General features: G+C 40.1%; 1 protein-coding gene across 2 annotated transcripts in view; it reads right to left on the bottom strand.

Moving 5' to 3' along the window:
• Positions 1-10,737, bottom strand: part of nyap2a (neuronal tyrosine-phosphorylated phosphoinositide-3-kinase adaptor 2a) — a 62,535-nt gene extending 51,798 nt beyond the window's left edge. The window contains exons 1-3 of one of the 2 annotated variants that reach the window (XM_067450306.1): positions 10,582-10,737; positions 5,722-6,553; positions 990-1,210 (exon numbers count right to left, since the gene is read on the bottom strand). In XM_067450306.1, the coding sequence (XP_067306407.1) occupies positions 990-1,186 (197 nt within the window). In that variant the 5' untranslated portion in view covers positions 1,187-1,210; positions 5,722-6,553; positions 10,582-10,737. Of the gene's footprint in view, positions 1-989; positions 1,211-5,721; positions 6,727-10,581 lie in introns of those variants that run through there. The other variant, XM_067450307.1, reaches the window with a different exon arrangement.
• Positions 10,738-25,442: the final 14,705 nt, after the last annotated feature.

Consider the following 25,442-nt stretch of genomic DNA (forward strand, 5'->3'; position numbering starts at 1 on the left):
TCACCGCTTTGTGCACATTCGTCATTCTTCGTACATTCGTACTCAAGATTGACATGAGATTGACTGAATGAGTCTTTCACCCCCCCCCCCCCCCCCTTAATATACTTTTCCCCTCAGAAATACATCACTAATAAAGTAAAATGGGATGCAAACAGCATTTCGTGGATCCAAATTTAGCCGCTTAGAAGTAAAAATAACAACAAAGGAGCATACAGATGCTTTGGAATATTATAACACACACACACACACACACAAACTCACACCTCGGGCCGCTGTTAGATAAATCTGAGAATCCTTTTGTGTCTGTCTTTTATTAGACTGGCAGAACTGTCTGTTCTAAATTACTCTCCGTCTCGCTCACGCACACACACACGCACATACACACACACACACACACACACACACACACACACACACACACACACACACACACACACACACACACACACACACACACACACACACACACACACACATCATAATGGCCAAAGCTATTTCCTCATTGACTTCATGAGCTCAGGACCAGTGACCTTTATCTCCCTGCCTTTCTTTCTCACTCTATGCACACGTGGATGTCTAACAAATGTTAAAGAGCATAACAAAGTGGTGTATGTACATTTTCTTAAGGAAATGTGAGTGGTGTTTTTTCGTCAAGAAACTCACTGCCATAATGTCGAGGTGTTGTGGATGGTTGCCATATCATTGCTGTATGGTTGCTAAGGAAGTAGTTCTCAATTGTCCGGGGTAAACTAGAGGGCCTCAGGATGACTTACAAATATTTCAATTAATAAACTATTATTAACAATAAAATAATGATAAGTCTGATAACTTTAATAGCTGGCAAAAAGAGTGCAGCACGATGGCTGAATTATGAATACTTTGATTTAGGGGTTTGTTCAAATCATTAAGTATTAACAATAGTAATAGCCTACATCATTTATTATGTGCATTATTCCCATTTACATCATTCTTTCTCTAGCCATGTGTACCTCTTGATTGCTTCCTCCTGCCGTCTCTTCTTCTGGTTTTTCTCCTGTAGGTATGTCCAGTGTGTGTGGTTGCGGACGCGGTCACTCTCTCGAGCGATGTCGGAGGCGTTCTGGATAACCAGCTCGTCATACGCCCTCAGACCACTGTCCTCCACGTACTGTAGGAAACGGGTGCACTCGTCTTCCCCTGAATCCATCCTTCAGCACAGCAGAGAGACTGCCTGAGAGAGAGAGAGAGAGAGAGAGAGAGAGAGAGAGAGAGAGAGAGAGAGAGAGAGAGAGAGAGAGAAATAGATGAGTGTCTCACACACAATGTCATTCTGTCCTCTTGAGAGCTTGTTCTTTAAAAAACACAATGAACTTTGGAGATACAGGTGGGCCGTGTACACACACACACACACACACACACACACACACACACACAATATGTTCTCTGGGGAATATCCTTTGCAGCATGATTCACTGCAGGGGAAGGGCAAGAGCTAGCATGTTTAACACACATATACTATCTTAGTTATGTAAAATAAGTATAGAGGATATGACACAGAGAGATTGATTATTTATATATACAACTAATTATAATTTCTACAGACTAACAAACTCATAGATAGAAATAATCTATCTATCTATCTATCTATCTATCTATCTATCTATCTATCTATCTATCTATCTGTCTGTCTGTCTGTCTGTCTGTCTGTCTGTCTGTCTGTCTTTCTGATATATTTACCTTTCAAATATTTTTTGTAAATCATTGACAGTTTATACTTGATAATTAGTTGATAGGTGCTTAGTCTATATATATTTTGTTCAGTCAATCAATCAATCCATCCATCCATCCATCCATCCAATGTTCAGTCAATCTACCCATTCATTGTTTAGTCAATCCATCCATCCCTTTATCCATCCATCATCTGTCTATTGTTCAGCCAATCCATCCACCCATCCATCCATCATCGTTCAATCCATCCATCAATCTATCCCTCCATCTATCATTCAGTCCATCCATCCATCAATCCAATGTTCAGTCAATCCACCCGTTCCTCCATTTATTGTTCAGTCCATCCATCCATATCCATCCATCCATCCATCCATTGTTCAGTCGATCCATCCATCCCTTTATCCATCCATCCATCTATTGTTCAGCCAATCCATCCATCCATTGTTCAATCAATCCATGCATCCATCCAACTATGCATCATCCATCCATCCATCCATCCATGCATCCATCCAACAATGCATCCATCCAACTATGCATCATCCATCCATCCACCCATCCATCCACTGTTCAGTCAATCCACCTGTCCATCCATCCTTCAGTCAATCCAACATCCATCCAGTCAATCCATTCGTACATCTATTGTTCAGTCAATCCACCCATCCCTCCATCTATCCATTGTTCAGTCAGTCCATCCATCCCACCATTGTCCAGTCAATCCATCCACCCTCCATCTATTTTTCAATTAATCCATCCATCACTCTATCCATTTATCTTTGTTAAGTCAATTCATCTATCCATCCATTTATTTTTGGTCAATCCCTCTATTGTCTAGTCAATCCATCCATCCTTCAATCTATTGTTCAGTCAGATCATCCATCCCTGCATCCATTGTTAAATTAATCTATCCATTCATCTTTCTATTGTTCGATCAATCTACAGGTCCTTCTCAAAAAATTAGCATATGTGATAAAAGTTCATTATTTTCCATAATGTAAGGATAAAAATTAAAACTTTCATATATTTTAGATTCCTTGCACACCAGCTGAAATATTTCAGGTCTTTTATTGTTTTTCATACTGATGATTTTGGCATACAGCTCATGAAAACCTCATCTCAAAAAATTAGAATATCATGAAAAGGTTCTCTAAACGGGTTATTAACCTAATCATCTGAATCAACTAATTAACTCTAAACACCTGCAAAAGATTCCTGAGGCTTTTAAAAACTCCCAGACTGGTTAATTACTCAAAACCGCAATCATGGGTAAGACTGCCGACCCGACCCTGTCCAGAAGGCCATCATTGACACCCTCAAGCGAGAGGGTAAGACACAGAAAGAAATTGCTGAACGAGTAGGCCTGTCTGGGGTGCCATGTCAGCTGCTGGTGTTGGTCCACTGTGTTTTATCAAGGGCAGGGTCAATGCAGCTAGCTATCAGGAGATTTTGGAGCACTTCATGCTTCCATCTGCTGAAAAGCTTTATGGAGATGAAGATTTGGTTTTTCAGCACGACCTGGCACCTGCTCACAGTGCCAAAACCACTGGTAAATGGTTTACTGACCATGGTATTACTGTGCTCAATTGGCCTGCCAACTCTCCTGACCTGAACCCCATAGAGAATCTGTGGGATATTGTGAAGAGAAAGTTGAGAGACGCAAGCCCCAACACTCTGGATGAGCTTAAGGCCGCTATCGAAGCATCCTGGGCCTCCATAACACCTCAGCAGTGCCACAGGCTGATCGCCTCCATGCCACGCCGCATTGAAGCAGTCATTTCTGCAAAAGAATTCCGGACCAAGTATTGAGTGCATAACTGATCATAATTATTTGAAGGTTGACTTTTTTTGTATTAAAAAAACTTTTCTTTTATTGGTCGGATGAAATATGCTGATTTTTTGAGAATTTTGGGTTTTCATGAGCTGTATGCCAAAATCATCAGTATTACAACAATAAAAGACCTGAAATATTTCAGTTAGTGTGCAATCAATCTAAAATATATGAAAGTTTAATTTTTATCATTACATTATGGAAAATAATGAACTTTTATCACACATGCTAATTTTTTGAGAAGGACCTGTATACATCGGTTGTTCAAACAATCCATCAAGTCATCCATCTATTTTTTCAGTCAATCCATCCATCCATCCATCCATCCATTGTTAAGTAAATCCATACATCCTGCAATTGATCCATCTAATTTTCAGTGAATCAGTCCATCCATCCATTAGTTGTTCAGTTGCTTAACATTACATGCAAACAGTGGTGACATCTGGCCCAACATCATGTGCCACTTAGAGGTCTTTTTCCATTCTACAGTTTTTTCTACATGCTCTCGAACACTGTACACTATACAAAAAGAGAAATAATTTTCAGCCAGTGGTTGTGAGCGTGAGCGAGACAGAGACAGAGAGAGAGAGAGAGAGAGAGAGAGAGAATGTCATGTTTATTTTTACAACTTTGTGAAGATTCATCATCCAGTGCTGTTGTATTATTCAGCATGTCTTAATATAGACTCTGAACTCAGATTGTCTCACTCTCTCTCCATCCCTTCCTCAGTCACAATCCCACCTACTCATCTGCCTTTCCTCCATTTAACATCTTTCACACAGTTCTGTACACACCTATGAGAGCACACACACACACACACACACACACACACACACACACACACACACACACACACACACACACACACACACACACACAGAACCCATAGATGCCATCACACACACTTTTACTTACACAGGGACACACAGCTGTATTCTATAAATGGAATGTGAGGAGAAGGAACTGTGGGTTTCCAGGCAACAGTATCCTAGTGCGCTGACATAATGCAGGAAGCTGGGAACCTAATTCTGTGCTGAAGATGCATTAGTTCCGCTTTACACTGGCAGGCGTGATATCCCTACCATGTGTGTGTGTGTGTGTGTGTGTGTGTGTGTGTGTGTGTGTGTGTGTGTGTGTGTGTGTGTGTGTGTGTGTGTGTGTGTGTGTGTGTGTGTGTGTGTGTGTGTGTGTCTGATGTAATGCCGAAAGCATGAAACACGATATTCTTCTCCTCTACTCTGTAGATGTTTGCCTTAGATGAATCATGTTTCTCGATTATATTTTGTCGCCATTTGTGTATGTGATTGTATGTATTTTAAATACTAATACTAAGTCTCTTTTTTACAAAATGATGAGGTGGCAAGATGCCATATTTCTATTGCTGGCACGCACACACAAACACAAAATAGGTCAGCGAGACCACAGCACCACATCAATGGATCTTGGTGAGTGGAGTTGAGCTTCCTTATTCATTCTATTAACCTGTAATTCACCACCACAACATTAACAGTGCCAATTCATAACCAAGGCACAGAAATATCCTTCAAACACACACAACAAACCCAATGTGAGTAGATTCAGAACCATTAAAACACAAAACAGTCACTGGAACCGTGAAAATAAACCCATCAGATGTAGCAATTCTCACACGGCACACACTCGTTTAAAGTGATAGTTCAACCAAAAATGATATTTTGATATTCTATTTTCTTTTCTTTTGAAGACAAAAAGAAGATATTCTATTTTCTTTTCTTTTGAAGACAAAAAGAAGATATTCTGAAGAACACTAAGGTTCTAACAACATTGAACCCCTATTGACTTTCATTGTATGTTTCATTTTTCACTTTCAGAATATCTTCCTTTATGTTCCACAGAATATAGAAAGTCAATGACATGAGAGTGAGTAAATAACAAGAGAATTTTCTCAAGAAATTTCATTGAAATGTTGCGTAAAGATGAATCTCATGCTCATGCTCAGATGCTAAAACAGAGGTTGAATGATGAATCGTGAATGAATCTAAAGATGTTGATTGGAATTGTGGGTAATATGGTGATTTAGATCCCAAACAATCCGCTGATGCTCAGTTTAACTCTTCCTGTCACACGGAGGATGAGGAACAGATGAAGATAAGGAAAAGGACATGAGGGGGGAAAAACACCTGGATGGAGACACACATGGATACACTCACGTTATCAGTGAATCGGAACAGCTGATCTCCAGGTATGTTCGGCGTGTGCGTTTCTCAACACCACATGTTATCGAATCCCCCTGCGGATACGCACACGGCTGACAGACAAGCCCGGCGACAGCGACGCAGCTCGGACGCAGACACTGCCGTTAGGAAGAGAGAGATGAAGGACATGTCCATCTTTGGCATTCCCAGAGCTCTGAAGAAAACTGCCCGCGGTCGGCGGTCCGACCCTTCCTCACCTACGACCACTCCTGCTGGGCTACGGCCACCAAGGCTGTCCCCTCCCCTACCAAACGCTTCTGGAAATATCCACACCTCCCTTTGGTGGTTGCTTCATCTGCACTGTCCCCACACACGCGTGGTGTGTGTGTGTGGGGTGGGTTGCGTGTCAATGTGCGTAGTGTAAGCGTGTGCTCCTTTTGCCGGCTGCAGTGTGTGCGTAGAGACGTTAGGCTGCTAAATGCATCGTGTCCTACAATCTCTTTGATCCGTCCTCCCCTGCTGCTGCTGCTGCCGCCGCGGCTGCCGTCACACACACACACACACCCCTGTGCGCGTCACACACACGCAACGATGAACCCAGCTCAGGCGTCAGTAGGCAAAGAGACGAGCTGTAGCATCTGTCTTTTCTTGTAGTTCCTCTATCCTTTTTTTCTCTCTCTACCTTCTTTTTTGCTCTCTGATTTCCTTCCCTGCAGCTCTCTCCAACCCTCACTGCTTACTCACTCCATCCCCTGGTGATCGCTCTCTCTCTCTCGTTCTCTCTCTTTCTCTGCAGCCCCAATGTCTCGCAACCAATCGTGTTGCTCGCTTAGAGCTGTCCATGGTTCTGAAGGAAAGAGAGAGAGAGAGTTAGAATGGTTGTGTGTGTGTGACGATTCTCTCTTGAGGGCATGACCTCTGCCCGTACAACAATTTTATCACCAGGGCAACTACACTGTCTAATGCAAAACACTCAAAAGGCAGTCAGATAAGAGTGTATTTGTTTGGGTGTTTAATTATGAAGTATGTAATTTCTACACTAAAAATATTGGCCATTTTCAAACCGTTTTCTGAGTAAAACAAAGGGTCGCTTCAACCCATGGACTAGAAAATCAACGCTCGGCAACAGTGTAAAAGTAGCCCATTGTCTGGGAAAAACAAACAGCCACTGAAAACATTGCTATAAAATATGCCATAAATGTGCTTTACTATAGTCATTTTTGTATGTTGTGTAAGGACACTTTATATCTTTGCTTGCCTCTCCTCTCCTTATCAATTTTTCTCATCTGTTCTTTTTTCCTGTCTTTTCTTGTCTCTAAGGCTCTTTATCTCTGGGTGTAGGTGTGTGTGTTTGTTTCTGTGTATGGGATGAATGTCCATCTGGGGGATTTTGTCCATCAATCACTCGTCCCATGACATCATAACCCCCTTAACTGCACTGTACACACACACACACGTACACACACACACGTCTGGTTCACTATCTTTGTGGGGACTATGGACATAATGGTTTTTATACCGTACAAACCGTATTTTCTATCCCCTTACACTGCCCCTACCCCTAAACCTACCCATCACAGGAAAAATTCTCCATTTTTACTTTCTCAAAAAAACTCATCCTGTATGATTTATAAGCCTTTTGAAAAGTGGGGACCGCTGGCTGGTCCCCTCAATGTAGGTTAGCTCAGCTTTTACTATCCTTATGGGGACATTTACATTGTGTCCCCACAATGTAATATAAACAAGGACATACAAACACACACACACACAAAAGTCAGGATGTGCTGATGCCTGTATTCACACACACATTGACAGTTCTCCTGTATATGTGTCTCTTTTGTGTTCAGAACTAGTTGACATTAGGAGCGGAATAGAGATAACATCACGTTCTTTAGCTGCTGGAGTAAAGGCAGGAGACAAAGACCGCACAAGGATAAATGGGGGAACAAGACACCCACGTTATCTATTCGCACACACACTTCTTGCTTGATAATTCTTCAATAGAACTGTTCAAAGAAGCACATTCCACAGTGCTGAACTGTACGTCAGCTCTTAAGAATTTAAGTGCACTTCCGGTACGTCGTCACACAAAAATACTTTGTAGAGACTCGCTAAAGAGGCACATGCACGCGCACAGAAACATATAAGATGAAAAAAGCAATAATTAAAAAACATGACTATTGACATATAAAGCAAGTATATGACAACAAAGAAATTGATCAAATTAAATATAAATGATTTTTTATATTTGTTAAATATTTTAATGAATAATATTTTGTCAATGCAACAAATTACGATGCTATGGAAGCCCATTTCTGCCACTAAATAAATAATAAAAAAAGAGTAATTGCGACTTTTTATCCCACAATTCTCACAATTGCGCGTTTCAAAGTCAGAATTCTTAGATATAAACTCATAATTGTATGATACATAGTTAGAATTCTGACTTTAATACTCGCAATTTCAGATTTTCAATTTGGAACGCCATTCCATAATTTTCAGATTTTGATTAAAAATTACTAGGACAAACATTGTTCACCCTAAGACCTGTAATGTGTGCTTACAAAGTAAATAAGATTGATTTTGATTTCATAAGTGAGACTTTCATAAGGCTTTAATGATGATCAAGCTCACGTTGGGAAGACATTGCACGTAGTGCTGCAACAAACGGTTATTTTGATAATTGATTAATCAAACAATTATTAGAGAGATTAATCGATTAATCATTGATTATTGTCATCACCGACAGATTCTCATTCACCTTTTAGTTAACAGTATAAAACAGTAACTGACATGAATGATCCTATCTCCTCTTGTATGTCGTCATGCATATGGAACAAAATACAGGCAGGTGACTATACCTAATTGTGTTACAAGGACTCCTAAGCTCAATCAAGCTTTATTCTATCCAAAATAAATCACATTATTGTAATTATTATTTAAACTTTAATTCATTATTATATTGTATTATTACTATTATTAGTAGTATTGCTTTCTCTAATAAAGAGATTTTCGTCTAATTATTTAGCTTCAGCTGGAGAACTATCCTCTCACCGGCTCCTTTTGTGCTGGGATGTTGCTGGGATCCCCTGGTGTTAAGATTTGTTTGGCTTAATATAACATAAATTATGTCTCTTGATGAAAAATGTAGTAGAAAACCCAAGAAAGATCTACGTTATTTAAAAAATCTATTTTATATTTGAAGTGGACCGTGTGCAGCACCATTTTGCTTGCGTTCTAGGGTGATGACTTAGGCCCTGTCCCAAATGGCACCCTAAACCCTCACAGTCTTCCTCTAAGTCCGCACCAAGCCTGCAGTCTCCCTCTCAGATACTGAAGCTTTCGCGCCTCGATCGCCCCCTGTGACCGGTCCCAGTACAGCCGCCCATCTGTGCTTTCTAATGGACGGGAGGCAAACTAAACAATAAAATTACACTTCAAATATGTTTTCCCCAAAGTTAGTTTATGTCATTGAAGGCATTTATCATCACAATGATTTCATTTCAAATGTTCGTTTTTAAAATAAGTTTAGTTTTAGTTAGTTATCTGATTCTATAAAAACGGGGGGAGTGACGTCATGATTGACAGCTGAGATCGACGTCTTTTCTGAGTGAAGTTGTCACTGAGGCACTAACAGACTTTTTTCTGAATTTTTGGGAGCAGATTGGAGCTTTAGCTTTAATTTCTACATTTCTATAACTGTTTATTTCACACCAACATAATTAATTGTTCTGCATCTGCAAGAGTGTGGGCGGCTTTTGATATTGCGATTGTACTTCCTGCTCTACTTCCTGCTCTCTACTGCACAACACTGGTCCCGAAATCGCTACTGCGCAGACTCGGTCCCAAGATTTCAGCGCCGTGCAGGCCGCCTGAAAGCTTCAGATCTGGCAAGCGGAAACGGACGATGTCGAGTCGTCCATTTTTGTTTACGGTCTATGGCCTGCACTTTCACAACGTAATGCCGCTTTGACTGCCAGGAAGAAGTCCTCTGCAGTGCGTAGCTCGCACCCGTGTGGGCTCGGCAGAAGTGCACATCGAGGGCGCACAACGGCCGCAAAGGGGGCACTCGCGAGCACACTTCTGAGACATAAAATGACAAATGGGACACCCTGCAGTCCACAAGACCGAAAGTGCACATGAGGGCTGCGTCCGAAACCTGGAAAATGCTGCCTTCGAAGGACACATTTCAAGGCAGGAAGGCATCAAGCAATGTCCGAATCTAATGTTAGCTTCACTTCCTGCCTCCTGAGATACCTTCATCTGATCGATTTTTAAAGGCAGTGTACATGTAACCTTCACTGCCTTTGATATCCCACAATCCTGTGCTTTCCATTCAGTGACAGTTGAGCTGGGGGGAAAAGATGGCGTCCAGAAGTTGCGTTTGCGGGTCAGTTTGGATGTAAATGTACGATTTTTACCAAAATATTACACTTCTGATGTCATTTCTAGCCAGAAATCACTACTTTACTAATTAAATATGTGTTTAGTTCTCACCAAAGCGCTCTCTAGATCATTAAACTGTTACAGTGCCTTAGGAGTCTGTCCGAAATTAGTTTCATGAGATGCCTTCATGCACAAAACGCTCCCTTAGTCATTTCCTGATGAGGCAGCGAGGCAACGAATCAGCAGCCTAGGTTTTGGGACGCAGCCGAAGTGTGCCATTTGGGACAGGGCCTTAGAATGGTTGCACTCGGCAATCAGCTGGCGCTGCCCGTAGTTATTTTTACCACAACGCAACTCGAAAATTGTTTCAGAGTTTAACAAAAGTAATTAATTGCTTTGTAAATGTACTTAAAACACACTCAAACATGCATGTACACACAAACTCTCATACACAGTAGCAAACAGATCGGCGGGCGCGCACACACACACCTGACAGACTGCTCTGTTCCAATCGAGGTGCTGGGCTGGCTGCTCTCGTCAGTCTCCACGACAGGGTGCTGAATCCGAAATCGACCCCCTATACCCTGAAATAGGGCATTATTTGAAGGGACAGACAGCCATTTGTAATGGAGTCCGAAACCATAGTAGACACAGAGTGCACTCATTCAGTCTCACTTTGCACTGCAATAAAGAGTGAGCCGATGTACACACAAGCTGTCCGACTTAAAGCACTTGTTTCCTTCAAGTTCTATTAGTGAACTAAAGTAGGGTGTTATTCGTGTCTAAAGATGAGAGTTTAAAGATTGAGGTTTTAATTCACACTGAGCTTGTGCTCAAACTGTACGAACCAACATCGTCACCAAAACATCCTGCCTCTGCTCTGTGCTCTTCCTTATGTCCCCCTATTCCATGGTCCTATACCTAGATAGTTCCATCTGCTGGTCACACTAGGTATTACAGTTAATCTACTGCATATATCAAACGTCTATCTATGATATCAACACACAAAGGGAATAGTGAATGAGGATATGAGGGTGTGATCAGATTCAGACATGCTGACATGCTGAATCGGAACCAGGTGGCAATGAAATTAGGCAAGTATGACCCTCATGTATAACATTACAGCTGTTTGAGCGTGGCCTGCAGTACCCCTCTCAGAAACTGAATCTTTCGCGCCTCAACGAAAATAGTTAAGTTTAGTTTTAGTTTACTTAGTTATCTGATGCTATAAAAACGGGGGGTGTGACGTTATGATTGAAAGCTGAGACTGACGTCTTCTCTGAGTGAAGTTGTCACTGAGGCACTAACGGAATTTTTTCAGAATTTTTGGGAGCAGATTGGGGCTTTAATTTCTACATTTCCATAACTGTTTATTTCACACCAACATAATTAATTGTTCTGCATCTGTGAGAGTGTGGGCGTGCTTTTGATAGCAGCTGTACTTCCTGCTCTACTTCCTGCTCTCTACTGCACAACTCCGGTCCCGAAATCGCTATTGCGCAGACTCGGTCCCAAGATGTCAGCGCTGTGCAGACCGTCTGAAAGCTTCAAATCGGGCATGCGGAAACGGATGATGTCAAGTCGTCCATATTTTTTTCACGTTCTATGGTGTGTGTGTGCACCAAGCGGCAACCTCCCGCGATCTCTCTTGAAGCCAATACAGAAGTAATGTAAATTGCAATTCCTCAACTGGCCACTAAGGAAAGGCTCCAGAAGGGAGCAGAATCTCATTGAGCCCCATGTTAAAATTCTCAACTTTACAGCAGATCACGGATTTGTTTGTAAACAAGAGACTGATTGCAGACGAAATGCGTTTACATTAATGAATGAAGCAACACACAAATGAAATGTAAAATGTGATAGAGTATTGCATTGTTACAGATCGTATACGAGTCTAATTGAACATACCTTAGCTGTCACAGGCTGGAGAATACTTTATTTGTGGTGTTGCTGGTTCATTGCGATTCGGGATCAGACTCTGACATGTATGAGCCAGGGCTCGCAAAGCCCAACGTCCCTGGGCTATGTGTTTTCCAGACGTGTTACCAAATCTAATTTTAAATAGTGAAATAACATTCTTATGTGTGTGTGCGTGATGCATGGTTTGCGGTTATATTCACAGATTGGGCTGACCAAGTAATAAAAAAATAACATTCCAATCAATCGCGGGTGGATGAGAGATAAATCATTGTGTTTGTTTGATAAAGATATTTCGCGAGCCCTGTGAGTGATTCGGTTGACGGTTGACATTTCCCCTCACGCTTTCAAAACAATCCGTGTACTCACGGGGGAGCTGACACTCATTAAATATGCAAATCTTATCCAATCGTAGCAGTGGGCATTTACTTCTAAGTCTTCAGTACGGCACACCCACACAAAAAGAGCTTTTCTTCAGAGAGGCTCAAAACCAGTGTAGAAAATAGCCTATTACTTATTCCCTAGGATGTTTTTGAATGTAAAAACCATGCAAACGTCCTTATTTGACCTCAGACAACAGTATACAAAGTTACATACCTCTATTATATTTACATAGAAATATTATAGTTACATAGAAAGAGGGGCCAAAGCCAAATCTAGGGGATGATATATTCCAGTCAGCCTATAGGGAATTGACTCTTTTGACATCACAGCAACCACTAAGAAATTGGCATAGCAACAGGCAACCACAAAGCCATGGAAACTGCCAAGTAAACCTTAACATTGTGGTAGCAAGTTCTGCAAAGACCAGCACTTATATTCAGAAAACAAAATGTAGCTGCATCTTAAAGCTGCTCTAAGCACTTTTTTGTGAATACCACACATGAAATGTCCTTGAAGTCAGATATCATTGGAAAACAATCTGACAGCTGCCTGCTTATTGGCCAGTCACAGCCGTCTGAAGCAGCTCTCTGCCAATGGTGTGAGTTCTGATTATGTACCAACAATTGAAGACAGGGAAGAGGGAAGTGTGTGTCATTTTAGCTGCAGTGAACACTTTATCAAAGGAACACAAATAATAATAATGATGATAAAATAAATAAAAAATTATATTTTGTGTTCTGTGAAGGAAAAAAAAGATATATATATGTAAGTTTGAAATGGCATCATGAGTATGACTTGAGTATGGTTCATTATTCCTCATGCGCTTAAGATTCAAAGTCTTTAAGTCTACACACACACACACACGCACACTTATTGTACAGGGTTGCGAGGAGACATTCTGTACAGATAGCGTGATTCAGAGCTGATTTTCAGAGGTGAGCCTGAGCCAATTATAACACTGCTGAATTATTAAATCTCTCTTTCTCCAGCATATATGCACATCTCTTTCTCACGCACAAAAGTACACAATGTTTCAATGTAAGAAAATTGTCCAAATACTTGTAGAGTGAACAAACACCCATGCACTGTCAGTGGGCATAAGTATACATAATTCAGTCAGTCACATACCTCGGCAGATGTCATGCCAAGCTCAGATAGTGAACCTCCCGCAGGGGTTTGAGGAGCTGCCGCATCCATTTGGTGCTGGATAACTGCTTCTTCATACGGCCATCTATGCCTTCATCCAAAGATTTCAGCCTAAGCACAGTGAACATGTTTACTGTAAAAACATTTAACTTAGAAAACCGAGTAACATACCTTGTAACATACACTGACAAGATCACTTACCATATATATATATATATATATATATATATATATATATATATATATATATATATATATATATATATATATATATATATATATATATATATATATATATAAACTAGGGCTGTCAAACGATTAATCGCATCCTAAATAAAAGTTTGTGTTTAAATAATATGTGTGTACTGTGTATAATTATTAGGTATATTTGAAAACACAAGCATACATGCATATATATATATATATTTAATGGGGTATTTCAACGCTGGGAAGATGAATCTGTATTTAAACTGGGTCATTAAAGGGGGGGGGGTGAAACACTCAGTTTCAGTCAATCTCATGTCAAACTTGAGTACCTATAGAGTAGTATTGGATCCTTCATATCTCAGAAAAATCTTTAGTTTTATTATATTTATAAAAGAAATATGGGCTGTACCGAGTCTTTCCGGAAAAAACCGAGCGCCTGGAGGCGTATCGTGTGGGCGGAGCTAAAGAATGACGAGCGCGCAAAGCTGTGACGTCCTCAAGCTCAGCTAATAGATATATGATCCAGAATCATTCGGAGGCTGAAATAAATTGAACAGGAGAAACAGCAACAGCAGGACGTCTGTCTCTGTGGCATGTACTGTACTTAGTGGCCTGTCAACATTTGTGTGTGTTTACTCGCAGTTTATGAGGACATGATTCGGTTTATGGACTATTGTATGCGACTAAACCTTCGCAGTAGCAAGCAAAACGGTTTTGCACGTCAGACTAGTGTAACGTTATACATAGAACAACAATGGAGTCCGTTAGCGTATTTGAATGACGAAGCACGCGATCGTATCGTTTACTGATGTTTACTCATGCGACGATAGCCAACAGCATAGACATTTGAAGCAGTTTTACTCACCGACTGCTTCCAAAGCAGGACCGAACCTTTATCGCTGGGACCGCTCCGTCAAAAACACACTTCTTTGGTATGATTTGGTGAAGTCCTGTGACAGCAGTGACCGTGGAAATCCTCTTTGCGACGCAACTGAAGCGATGTTGTGAAGCTTCCCGTCATTTCTGCGTTCAAATCGGTTCAAATGCAGCGCTGCCTTCCCAGAATGCTGTGCTGAAGCGTTGAGGTCGCTTGATGTCACCCATAGTAATAAAGTGGAGCGTGGCACGGAGTGTTTATGGGCGTGCATTTCCTCTCTCGCTCTAGTCACGCGTGCCCTGTACGGCCCATACAAGGACCTTCCGCATTATTAACGTCAAGTCGACCCATACTCGAAAAAAACTCTCCGAAACTTGTGAGAAACCGGAAGGGGTATTTTTTACACAGAAATACTCCATCAAACGTCCAACATTAGTTTTTGAAACTTTGTCTATGTTTATGATGGGAATCAAAGTCTTTAACAGTGTAAAAAGCTCAGTATGCATGAAACAGCATTTCACCCCCCCCCCCCCCCCCCTTAATGTAGTACAAATGTGAAATTATTTTTGAATTTGTGGCTTTCTATACTGAGAAAGGACAGAAAATGTATTTTTGTCTCATGGGGATGAAAGACAACAATTCCCAGAATGCTTCGCTGCCCTACGAGGCCACTCCCAAAGCCACCGCTACTGAATCACTGATCACTTTCCCACCGCATTCATCTTCATAAAATCAGTTCAGTTAGAGAACAGACACTACAATTAAAAACTGAACGTGTGTGTTCAATATAATGTGATTTAGCCGCTGAGGGAGGGTCACAGCCCAAACGCTGCAAGAGTCAGATTACACCGTGATGAATGAGCTCTCATGATGAGAGCTGAGGTAATCGCGACTGCACTCACAGCATATACATTTACAGCGCATGTTCAGTCTGGCGCGTTTTCAGTTCATGCCTCTAGAAGCTTAATTTTTAATAGGAATTAATTTGAGAAGTTAAAGCACTTTCATTGCTCAGCATAGCTCCATTTACATGAATGCCTGCAGCTGCGAGTTCAGCTGTAAGTGCGATCTTGCATCCCCCATGCACAGGCTGGCTGGCTGGATGGATGGATGGATGGATGGATGGATGGATGGATGGATGGATGGATGGAAGGATGGATGGATGGATGGATGGATGGATGGATGGATGGATGGATGGATGGATGGATGGATGGATGGATGGATGGATGGATGGATGGATGGATGGATGGATGGATGGATGGATGGATGGATGGATGGATGGATGGATGGATGGACAAACAGTGTGATGAATCAAATAACCTGAAATCCCAACATACTAAAAGTGTAAATATTTAATGTCAAACCCCTCTTCTCCAAGGTGCAGTGAACATGGTCGGCACTTTTCTCAGCTCATGGGCTGGCGAGTGTTTACTGTACTGAAGGAATGTGGATGAATCTCACAAATGATTTAACTCCTGAAATAGCCTGTGAGTGTTAATCCCTTCAGCAGGGAGGATGTGCTGGTTTGTCCTCTGGCTGGTACAGCAGGAGAAGGAGTGAAGCTCCAGGACAGAGAGGGATTAGGCTATTTTCAGCTCTTATCAACACTTTGACTCTTTCTGCTCTGATTGGGCAAGAGAAAAACCTGAATTCAAGGGGGGGGTTTTTAAATAAAAAGATTAGTCACACTAGTCTTTTACAAGGTCATTAGCACACAATAATAACACAAACAAGCTCACTGCACTAACTGCACACTTAAAGAGGACCTATTATGCTTTTTTACATTTTCAACATTCCTTGGTGTGTAATGTTGCTTTTTGAATATGAAAAAGGTCTGCAGAGTTATAAAGTCACTCCAAAAAGACTTGTTCTCTATATCAATAATCACTGTCTCTGAACTCCCTGAAACGCCTTCATTGTAGTCTTGAGTTTTCTTCCACACTGTAAAAAAAATATTTATAAAAAAAGTTACCTGGTTGCCTTAAAATTTTTAGTTTATTGAAATTAAAATTTTAAGTCAATACAATGAACATTTTTTGAGATCCGACAACCTTTATTAAAACATTATTATTGTGTGTTTTATTTCTGATGACGGAGCCAAATTGTGCTATTTTCATGATTTATCCCATTTTTTATGTGGTTCAGATACAATAATATTTTGAGTTTCTATTTATTAAACAAATTTCCTTCATTGTATCAACTCAAATTTTTAATTTCAATAAACTCAAAATTTTAAGGCAACCAGGTTACTTACTTTTTTAAGTTAAACCAACAAAAACCAACAACATTTTTTACAGTGCAGGAATGTACATGCCACAATATTCCTCATTTAAATAATTCCTGCCACAAAAAAGGGAAGAACTTACAAAGAAAGTGTAATGCCTTGTCATGCTCGCAGTTCAAATGCTTAGACTATGTGTGATGACATATACGGCAGTTCCGCTTTTTCCGTAAATGAATACGGAGGGCGGTCTGGTGGAAACTCAACACGATCCCGTGAATCAATGCGTATGCGTTGACACCATATGCACGCCAAAACTCTTTTTGGCATATGCATTCCACGAGATTGCACATACGCATTTTGCACATCACTGTACGCTGATTGCACAGCATTATACGCATTTTCGTGAGATCGGGTTAGAAACGTAATAACATGATAAATTTGCTTCAGATTGCAGTTCACTTCAGAAAACCCCTGGACCCATGTGGAGTATGTTTATGATGGATGGATATGCTTTTTTGGGCTTCCGATTTTGGGCTGCAATTCACTGCCATTATAAAGCTTGGATTAGCCAGGAATTTTTTTTCATATGACTCCCATATTCGACTGAAAGAAGAAAGTCATATACACCTAGGATGTATGAAACTCATTATGGTAAGGGCCATGACATTTCCTATACATGCTTGAAGGGGCTGACCACACTGAATCAGCCGACCTTTTCATCAGGAGGGGTTTCATAGAAACTGAAACTAATCAGAGTATTACTGACAGACTATAGTAAGAGAGGTGCTGCAACAAATATTTGAATTGTTTTTACATTTAAGGAAGACAAAATGTAAGGGACTCCAAACACAAAACCAAGACTTTGTAAAAAGGCATAATATGGCCTCTTTAATATTGTGTCACATTTGAGAGCTTCATAACATGACAGTCTGATCGTAGACGGTTAATTTCAAAGTGTGTTGCTCAAAGGCACACATTAAACATACACCCACAGGTCGATTGCAAAGTCAGTTCTTCATCCCACATAGATGATCTCATCCTTTATCGTTCATCATTTCTCTTGCTTACATTTAAACTATGTCTTGGTCTGGGCAGATATCTGCTCCTCAGCCATCCTGCCCTCGTAATGAATTGTTTATGGTCAGTGCACTCTCGCTGCTTTAACATAGATCATCCTAACACACATCGCTCTCTTTCTCTCGTGTCTATAAGGGGGAAGAGAGAGAGAATTCCCCCATTGATTTAGCTTTCTTCTTTCTGGACAGCACCTCAAACTGATTCAGTACAGTAATAGCATAAGATAGCTCACATATTAAGATGATAAAATCATAGGCTGGTGACCTTAACTCACCGTGAGATATAACTGCGATTGGGTTGTGCATTGAACATTTTGATCAATGCTACCTTTCTCCTAAGATGCCTTATACATTTTCTCTTCTATTAAACCAAATTCTTGCTTGTTTATTAGGTCATTGCCACAAATTTCACAATTCGATTCGCTTTTGATTCACAAGCTTGCAATTATAGATTCAATTCCAATTTCAATTCAATTTGACACTGAATAATTAATTGATTGATATACAGTATGTATAGTGTCAGGCAGAGCCGGCCCTAGACCTTTGGGGGCCCTAAGCAAAATTTGGTTGGAGGCCCTTGACTGTTTTAAGTAAGGCCTAAAGAAAAGCAATGACTACCTATACTGTACATATATCTACTATGTTACTTTAAAATTTTGTAGTCTATTAAATTATGTTTTAATTATTCTATGTAGCCTACTGTATGATAATTATCTTTTTTTTACGCTGCTGGTCCTGAGTACGTATTTCGTTCTTATGTGGTAACATGTACAGAACGTCAATAAAAGACCTTGAGTTCTTGAGTTGAGTTCCATGTTTGATGTCTAACAGGAAAATTATGATACCACTGAGCTGAATGGCAGTGCAGTGCAATGAACACACACGGATGAACTTGCTGAATAAAAAGACTGATAAAGTGATTTTCACTGACCATCAAAGAAACATTTTTAATTGACACCAGAGTTTAAAAGGCAAAAACAGCACACGATAACAAATTTTGCTGGACAATAAATTGGTCAAGAAATTATTGCGATAAATGATAAGATTTTTCGTTCTAAACCCATTTTCATCTAAAATAATGATAATGGCATAATAATGCAGTTACACCTTTTTTTAAAGATCAATAAACTTTTATCTCTAAAGACTCTGATACGGAAAACATTTTAAATATCCACAATAAATTAACAAAACAACCAAAAAACAAGAAAAGCAATGGACTCTCAGTCTGTTAACAAAAAATACACTTGAATAAATACCAAAAGCAATAAATAAAATTGATGAAAACTGCTTTAGGTACACATTAGGGGTGGCACGTTTCACAAAAGCCACAGTTCGGTTCGTATCACGGCTTTAGGGTCACGGTTTTTAAGTTCTGTACGGTTGTTGTTGTTGTTTTTGCTTTTACTTGTTAACACTCCAGAAATTTACTTCAGCATAATATGATGTATAGCTTACTTATCCACAATTCAGGATACAGTATTAACACAATTGTTATATCATGTAATCATGCACAAACTGAACTTGACTATCTCTGAGGAAAGCTTGGTGAGATTTTGATACAGCAAGAGAAAGACATTGATGACATGCTTTCATTTATTTGGCAAAAAGGAGAATGTGTATTGCTATCTCTACAGGAACTTATGTGCCTTTTTTAGACACAAATATTGAACTGAAGAATTAACTTGCATTTATCAAACGGCCAACTTCAGTGTAGCTTTAAGCCTTGTTTATACTTGACGCGTCCGCACGAGCGCGGCAAAAATTGCGTCGAGGAGTGCGCGAGACCCAATTTCGCTTGGCGGTGTGCACGTCAAATTTTGTAACTTTGCGTGCGGCTCCGCAACCGAAGAAGCTCGAGGCGAATCTGGCCGAGCATGACGTCTCATCACGCCTGCACCCAGTCTGCGCTTCGAGTATAATAAACACCTCCCCAAACAGATGAGGCGAGGTGCGTGCGCTCTCTAGGGGGCCCTCTGCAGGCCACGGGGCCCTTTGCAATTGCAAGGGTCGCTTAGTGGCTGGGCCGGCTCTGGTGTCAGGCAAACTAATGCTGTAAACTATGCAGGGAACCCAAGTTGGTACATTAAATGTTCAAATTAACTGATTTGAATATAGGCTACTTACAATTAAAGTATACAAAGTTGGTGTAATAATAATAACAGCTTTTTAAATACATTATTTTCCAACTCATTGTTTGAAATAAAACATTTAGTGCTGTCATGACAGATTTATTCTAACATACATTAAATATTAAAGCGCAGGTTGAGTAAAAATATAATGAATATATTGGGTAAATGTACCTATTAAGCTGAAGTACCCATTAAGCACACTACTATATTTGAGTTTAGATTACAAAAAACAATAATGATCATCCTACTTGATGTGTTTGTTAATATATACCTCCATATGCTAATCGCTGAAGTAACCCTTTAAGCCTTTATTTTGGATAAATATAACTTATTGCAAAATTTAGAGATTAATGTTTAGAATTGTGCTTATTATAAACTGGAACCTGGATGTGGGAAATAATAATTACAGTAATAGGCTATTTTCTACACTGGTTTTGAGGCTCTCTCCTGAACGCTGGGTTCTGATGGGCGTGACGCACTGGAGACTTGGAAGTAAACGCCCACGGCTAGGATTGGAGATGATTTGCATATTTAATGAGCTTCAGCTCCGCTGTCAGTTCAGGGAGAGGAGAGGGAGATCTTCAGGGAGAACTCGATCACAGGGCTCGTGAACGTCTTTATCAAACAAACACAATGTTTTATTTCTCATCGACCCGCGATTGATTGGACTATTATTTTTAAATTACATATAGCCCGCAATATCGGACGATATAAGCGCGAACCGCGCACACACACATACACGTTCGGCGCGCACACCGCCCTAGATGTCAACTTGAGAGAGAGAGAATAGCACACTGTTAAAGCAGCACTTGGCTACTTTTGCTCTCGGGGTCCCCCTACAGTTGGAAAAAATAATGTCCTCAACTACTGTCGTAAGCTCTGTCATCCTACAACAGGGGATGCCATCGCGCATGCATTTGTTGACATGACAACCCTGATAGCCCAGAACTAGCGATGCGTGGGTCGTCTCATAACCCGCGGACCCCGTATGTCTATTTAATGGTCGCGGGTGCGCGGCGGGTTGTAAAAATATATACAGTGGTGCGGGGCGGGCCAAATAACTTCATAAAAGCGGCCCACGGGTTGGTGCAGCACTAACAGTTACCCTGAACACTGAGGAGTTCACATGCAGATGTTCTTCTGGCGTCGCGTGTGAAATGTCTTCATCCCAGGTAACATTACAGTCAGTGGCATATGTTTCAGCATGTCATATGAATATAATTTCATGGGTTTTATTTTTTTCAAACGCCAAATAATCCCGATGCTCACGTTTACAAGCCAGCGTCATTATAGTAGTCTATTGGTTACCGTTTTACAGAATCTATATGATACTTCAGTTCAATGTTTGAGTGGTAGCTCACCGTAACAAGCATGACAGCATCGGTCGGCCACGCCTCCTTCAGCTCACGCTGACGAGCAAACGCTGGTCACATGTTGATCCTCGTCCTGCCTTTAATCCCATCACTTTTTCGTTTCCTCTTATTTCTTTCCTCCAACAAAACCTTTTCTTTCTTATTTGTCTCTGCTGCTTCGGACATGACTATATTATCCGACAAACAAAATTGGGCTCGCACGTCCGAATTTAAGGAAGTGTGTGTGTTGGTGCTGATTTAAACCTTACCAGGTTTTTTATAAGTAAAATACTGGCAACACTGTTGCCAGCTAGTTACTGTAAAGAATCTGTTACAGTGACTAACTGGCAACAGTTTTGCCAGTATAATACTGTGTCTATACCAATACAGTGACTAACTGGCAACAGTTGCCAGTTTTATACCGTAAATGAGGCATTACAGTTGATAACTGGCAGCAGTGGTTTCAGTTAATTACTATACTGCATATACATTCAAATAATTTATAATTCAGTACTCATTGTGGTACTTTTAAACTTATGAAGCATTCTGCCATGCTACTTCAATAAAAAAATATAAAGAACATTTAAAGAACATTTAGATGTTTATCTATTGACCAACATAACAGAATCACAAAAAAATTATGAAACAATAATAACAATAATAATAATTTGCTCCTTCATAACAATAATATCAACAAACATAATATGAAAACACACTTATATTTTCAAGACATGTCAATTCTGCCTCCAACCAAATAAAAATTAACTTGGATGCAACACCCAAATCTACATCTCAGCCACTAACGAGCCTCAGGTTATTTATGTTAACACAAATTAAATGACCTTCTTATATCCGTACAACATAAGTAAAACAAAAACTTTTTAGATGGCTATCTTGTGAAATTAGTTTTCACCATAAAAACTACCAAAACACATGAATTATTTACCATATATTTCATACTTACCAAGCATGATGAGCCTTGGTGTGACTGGTAGATGTTGATCATTTTCCACTGACATTCGGGTTGAAGTTTTCTTTGGAAAGAAATTTGCCCTATGTTGGAGTTGTTTTGAATAAAAAAAGTTAGTTGGTGAAAAGGCAAATTGCAAAGTTTGTATCTTTGTGGCAAATCCTGACTAACTTAGAAAAATAAAAGCAATGATAAAACAAGTTGTTTATCAGCAAGAGTTCAATTGCTGATAAATGCAGTTACTCCAGGAAAAAAAATCTACACAAAGGGATATTACTTAGTGAGGAGTTGTGAGGAGAGGCTAAAAAAACTTGCTAAATCAGGAAGCTATTTCAAACCATACAAACCATCTAACTTTACATTATGTATGTAATTGTTTACTTACTAGTAGCTGTGCGATTTATTTTCAGTCTGAAAACATACAAATCTACTATTGGAGTTCTCAACACAGCACGTAGCAGTAGCAAACGAACTATGGTGACACAAAATAAAAGTGGCGCTTTTCCAAGCGGATTAAAAAAGAGAACTATAATGTATGGCGGAATAGCACTTCTGAGAGTACTTCGACTTGGCGCAGTAAAAAGCCACGCCTGAAACATCCTCACTCACAGATGATTTGGATGGCGTGTCAAACTGCCAAACTGCTTAAATCACGTGACACTGGCGATCCGAATCATTGAACGATTCACTGATTCATGACCGTTTGAATCTTTATTTGAGGTTTGAAAACAAATGCGGAAGAGAAGACAATGCTGAATAAAGTCGTAGTTTTGTTATTTTTGGACCAAAATGTATTTTTGAAGCTTCAAGAGATTCTAATTAACTAACTGATGTCACATATGGACTAATTTGATGATGTTCCCCTTTCTGGACATGGACAGTATAGTGTGCATACACTTAGATACGCTGTCGGACTAAATATAAAATATCTTAAGGGGGGGGGGTGAAATGCTGTTTCATGCATACTGAGCTTTTTACACTGTTAAAGACTTGGATTCCCATCCTAAACATAGACAAAGTTTCAAAAACTAATGTTGGACGTTTGATGGAGTATTTCTGTGTCAAAAATACTCCTTCCGGTTTCTCACAAGTTTCGGAGAGTTTTTTTCGAGTATGGGTCGGCTTGACGTCGATAGAGCGGAAGGTCCTTGTATGGGCCGTACGGGCTCTTCTCCCGGTAGGGTGCACGCGCGCGACTAGAGCGAAATGCACGGCGCCCATAAACACTGCTCTCAGCTGCAGATCCACTCGTCCGTGCAACAGTTCTGTCGTGCTCCACTTTATTCCTATGGGTGACGTCGAGCGACTTCAACGCTTCGGCACAGCATTCCGGGAAGGCAGCGCTGCATTTGAACCGATTTGAACGCAGAAATGAAGGGAAGCTTCACATCACGCTTCAGTCGCGTCACAAAAGTGGTCTCCACGGTCACTGCTGTCACAGGACTTCACAAAATCAGCAATGTTACCAAAGAAGTGTGTTTTTGACGGAGCGGTCCCAGCGATAAAGGTTCGGTGGAAACAGGCGGTGAGTAAAACTGCTTCAAATGTCTGTGTTGTTGTCTATCGTTGCGTAAGTAAACATCAGTAAACAACACAATCGTGTACAGTGTTAGTTATTTTATCAATGGAGCATGCGATGTATGGTGTGTGTTTAAATACATTTGTTTTAGCTGACCAATATAGGTGTCAGTTTGTTTATTGTAAAATCACCAAAACATAAACCTAGCTTTCTCACAAAGCGTGCTTCGTCATTCAAATGCGCTAACGGTTACTCCATTGTTGTTCTATGTATAACGTTACACTAGTCTGACGTGCAAAACCGTTTTGCTTGCTACTGCCAATGTTTAGTCGCACACAATAGTCCATAAACCGAATCATGTCCTCATAAACTGCGAGTAAACACACCCAAATGTTGACAGGCCACTAAATACAGTAACATACCACAGAGACGGACGTCCTGCTGTTGCTGTTTCTCCTGTTCAATTTATTTCTGCCTCAGATTTGATTCTGGATCATATCTGTATTAGTTTAATCTGATTGATAGCCATGGTTTATTTTCTTGTCCACGCTTGAGGACGTCACCTCTTTGTGTGCGCTCGTCATTCTTTAGCTCTGCCCACTCAATACGCCTCCAGCCGCTTGGTTTTTTATATGAAGGATGCAATACTACTCTATAGGTACTCAAGATTGACTGAAACTGTGTTCCGAGGATGAACGGAGGTCTTACGGGTGTGGAACGACATTAGGGTGAGTCATTATTGACATCAATTTCTTTTTTGGGTGAACTAACCCTTTAAGTTTTTTTAAGTTTATGATTTTTAGCTAATATTTATATTTCATTTTAATTTCAGTTAACAGAAATGATATTTATAATTTTATCTTTAGTGAACCTTAACAACACTGTTAAAGGTTAAGAATAGTGTGAAAAGCCTTTAACTGTCACAGTTTAAAAGCTTAATTTTATTTGTGGTGTATATTTTTAGCTTTGTGATAGGCGATTCGAGAACTTTAGCTGAACTTCATTTCATTTCAAGCACCGGAGGGAATACTTTGATAATACATTAGTGTGAAATTTGCTCACTGATACTGCTCAAAATGCTGTTAAATCTCAGGAGATAATGGCCGCTTGGGAATATTACAAAACCTAGGAATATTGCACTGGCTAAATCAAAGAGACACTGAGAAGTGCAGCTGTGGACTCAAGAGAGGGCTGAAGAGAAGTTTCTTGAAAAATTCATCATGTGTGCATCAGCTTTCTATTAGTGGAATATACATCTACCATCCCAAAGGGCATTCTCAAACGCTTTTTAATGGACAGACTTTATTTAAAGGGTGGAAAGAGACAGAAAGAGATTACTCTAATCCATTCAAACACTTCTCTTGCTCACAGTTGACTTTTTAGCCTTTCAGTATCTTCAACCGTCCCCCTATCACATTTTAATCATTGTTCGGACAGTCCATCAAAGGAACGATCATCCTAAGTAAAAGAATCTATTCATTTAAGGAGAAGAAATATGTTTTGCATAATTGTGGATGTGGGTAATGAGATAAGACTAAAGACCAGGAAG

Source organism: Pseudorasbora parva, chromosome 8 (assembly GCF_024679245.1).
Source record: "Pseudorasbora parva isolate DD20220531a chromosome 8, ASM2467924v1, whole genome shotgun sequence".
NCBI classification, from domain to species: Eukaryota; Metazoa; Chordata; class Actinopteri; order Cypriniformes; family Gobionidae; genus Pseudorasbora; species Pseudorasbora parva.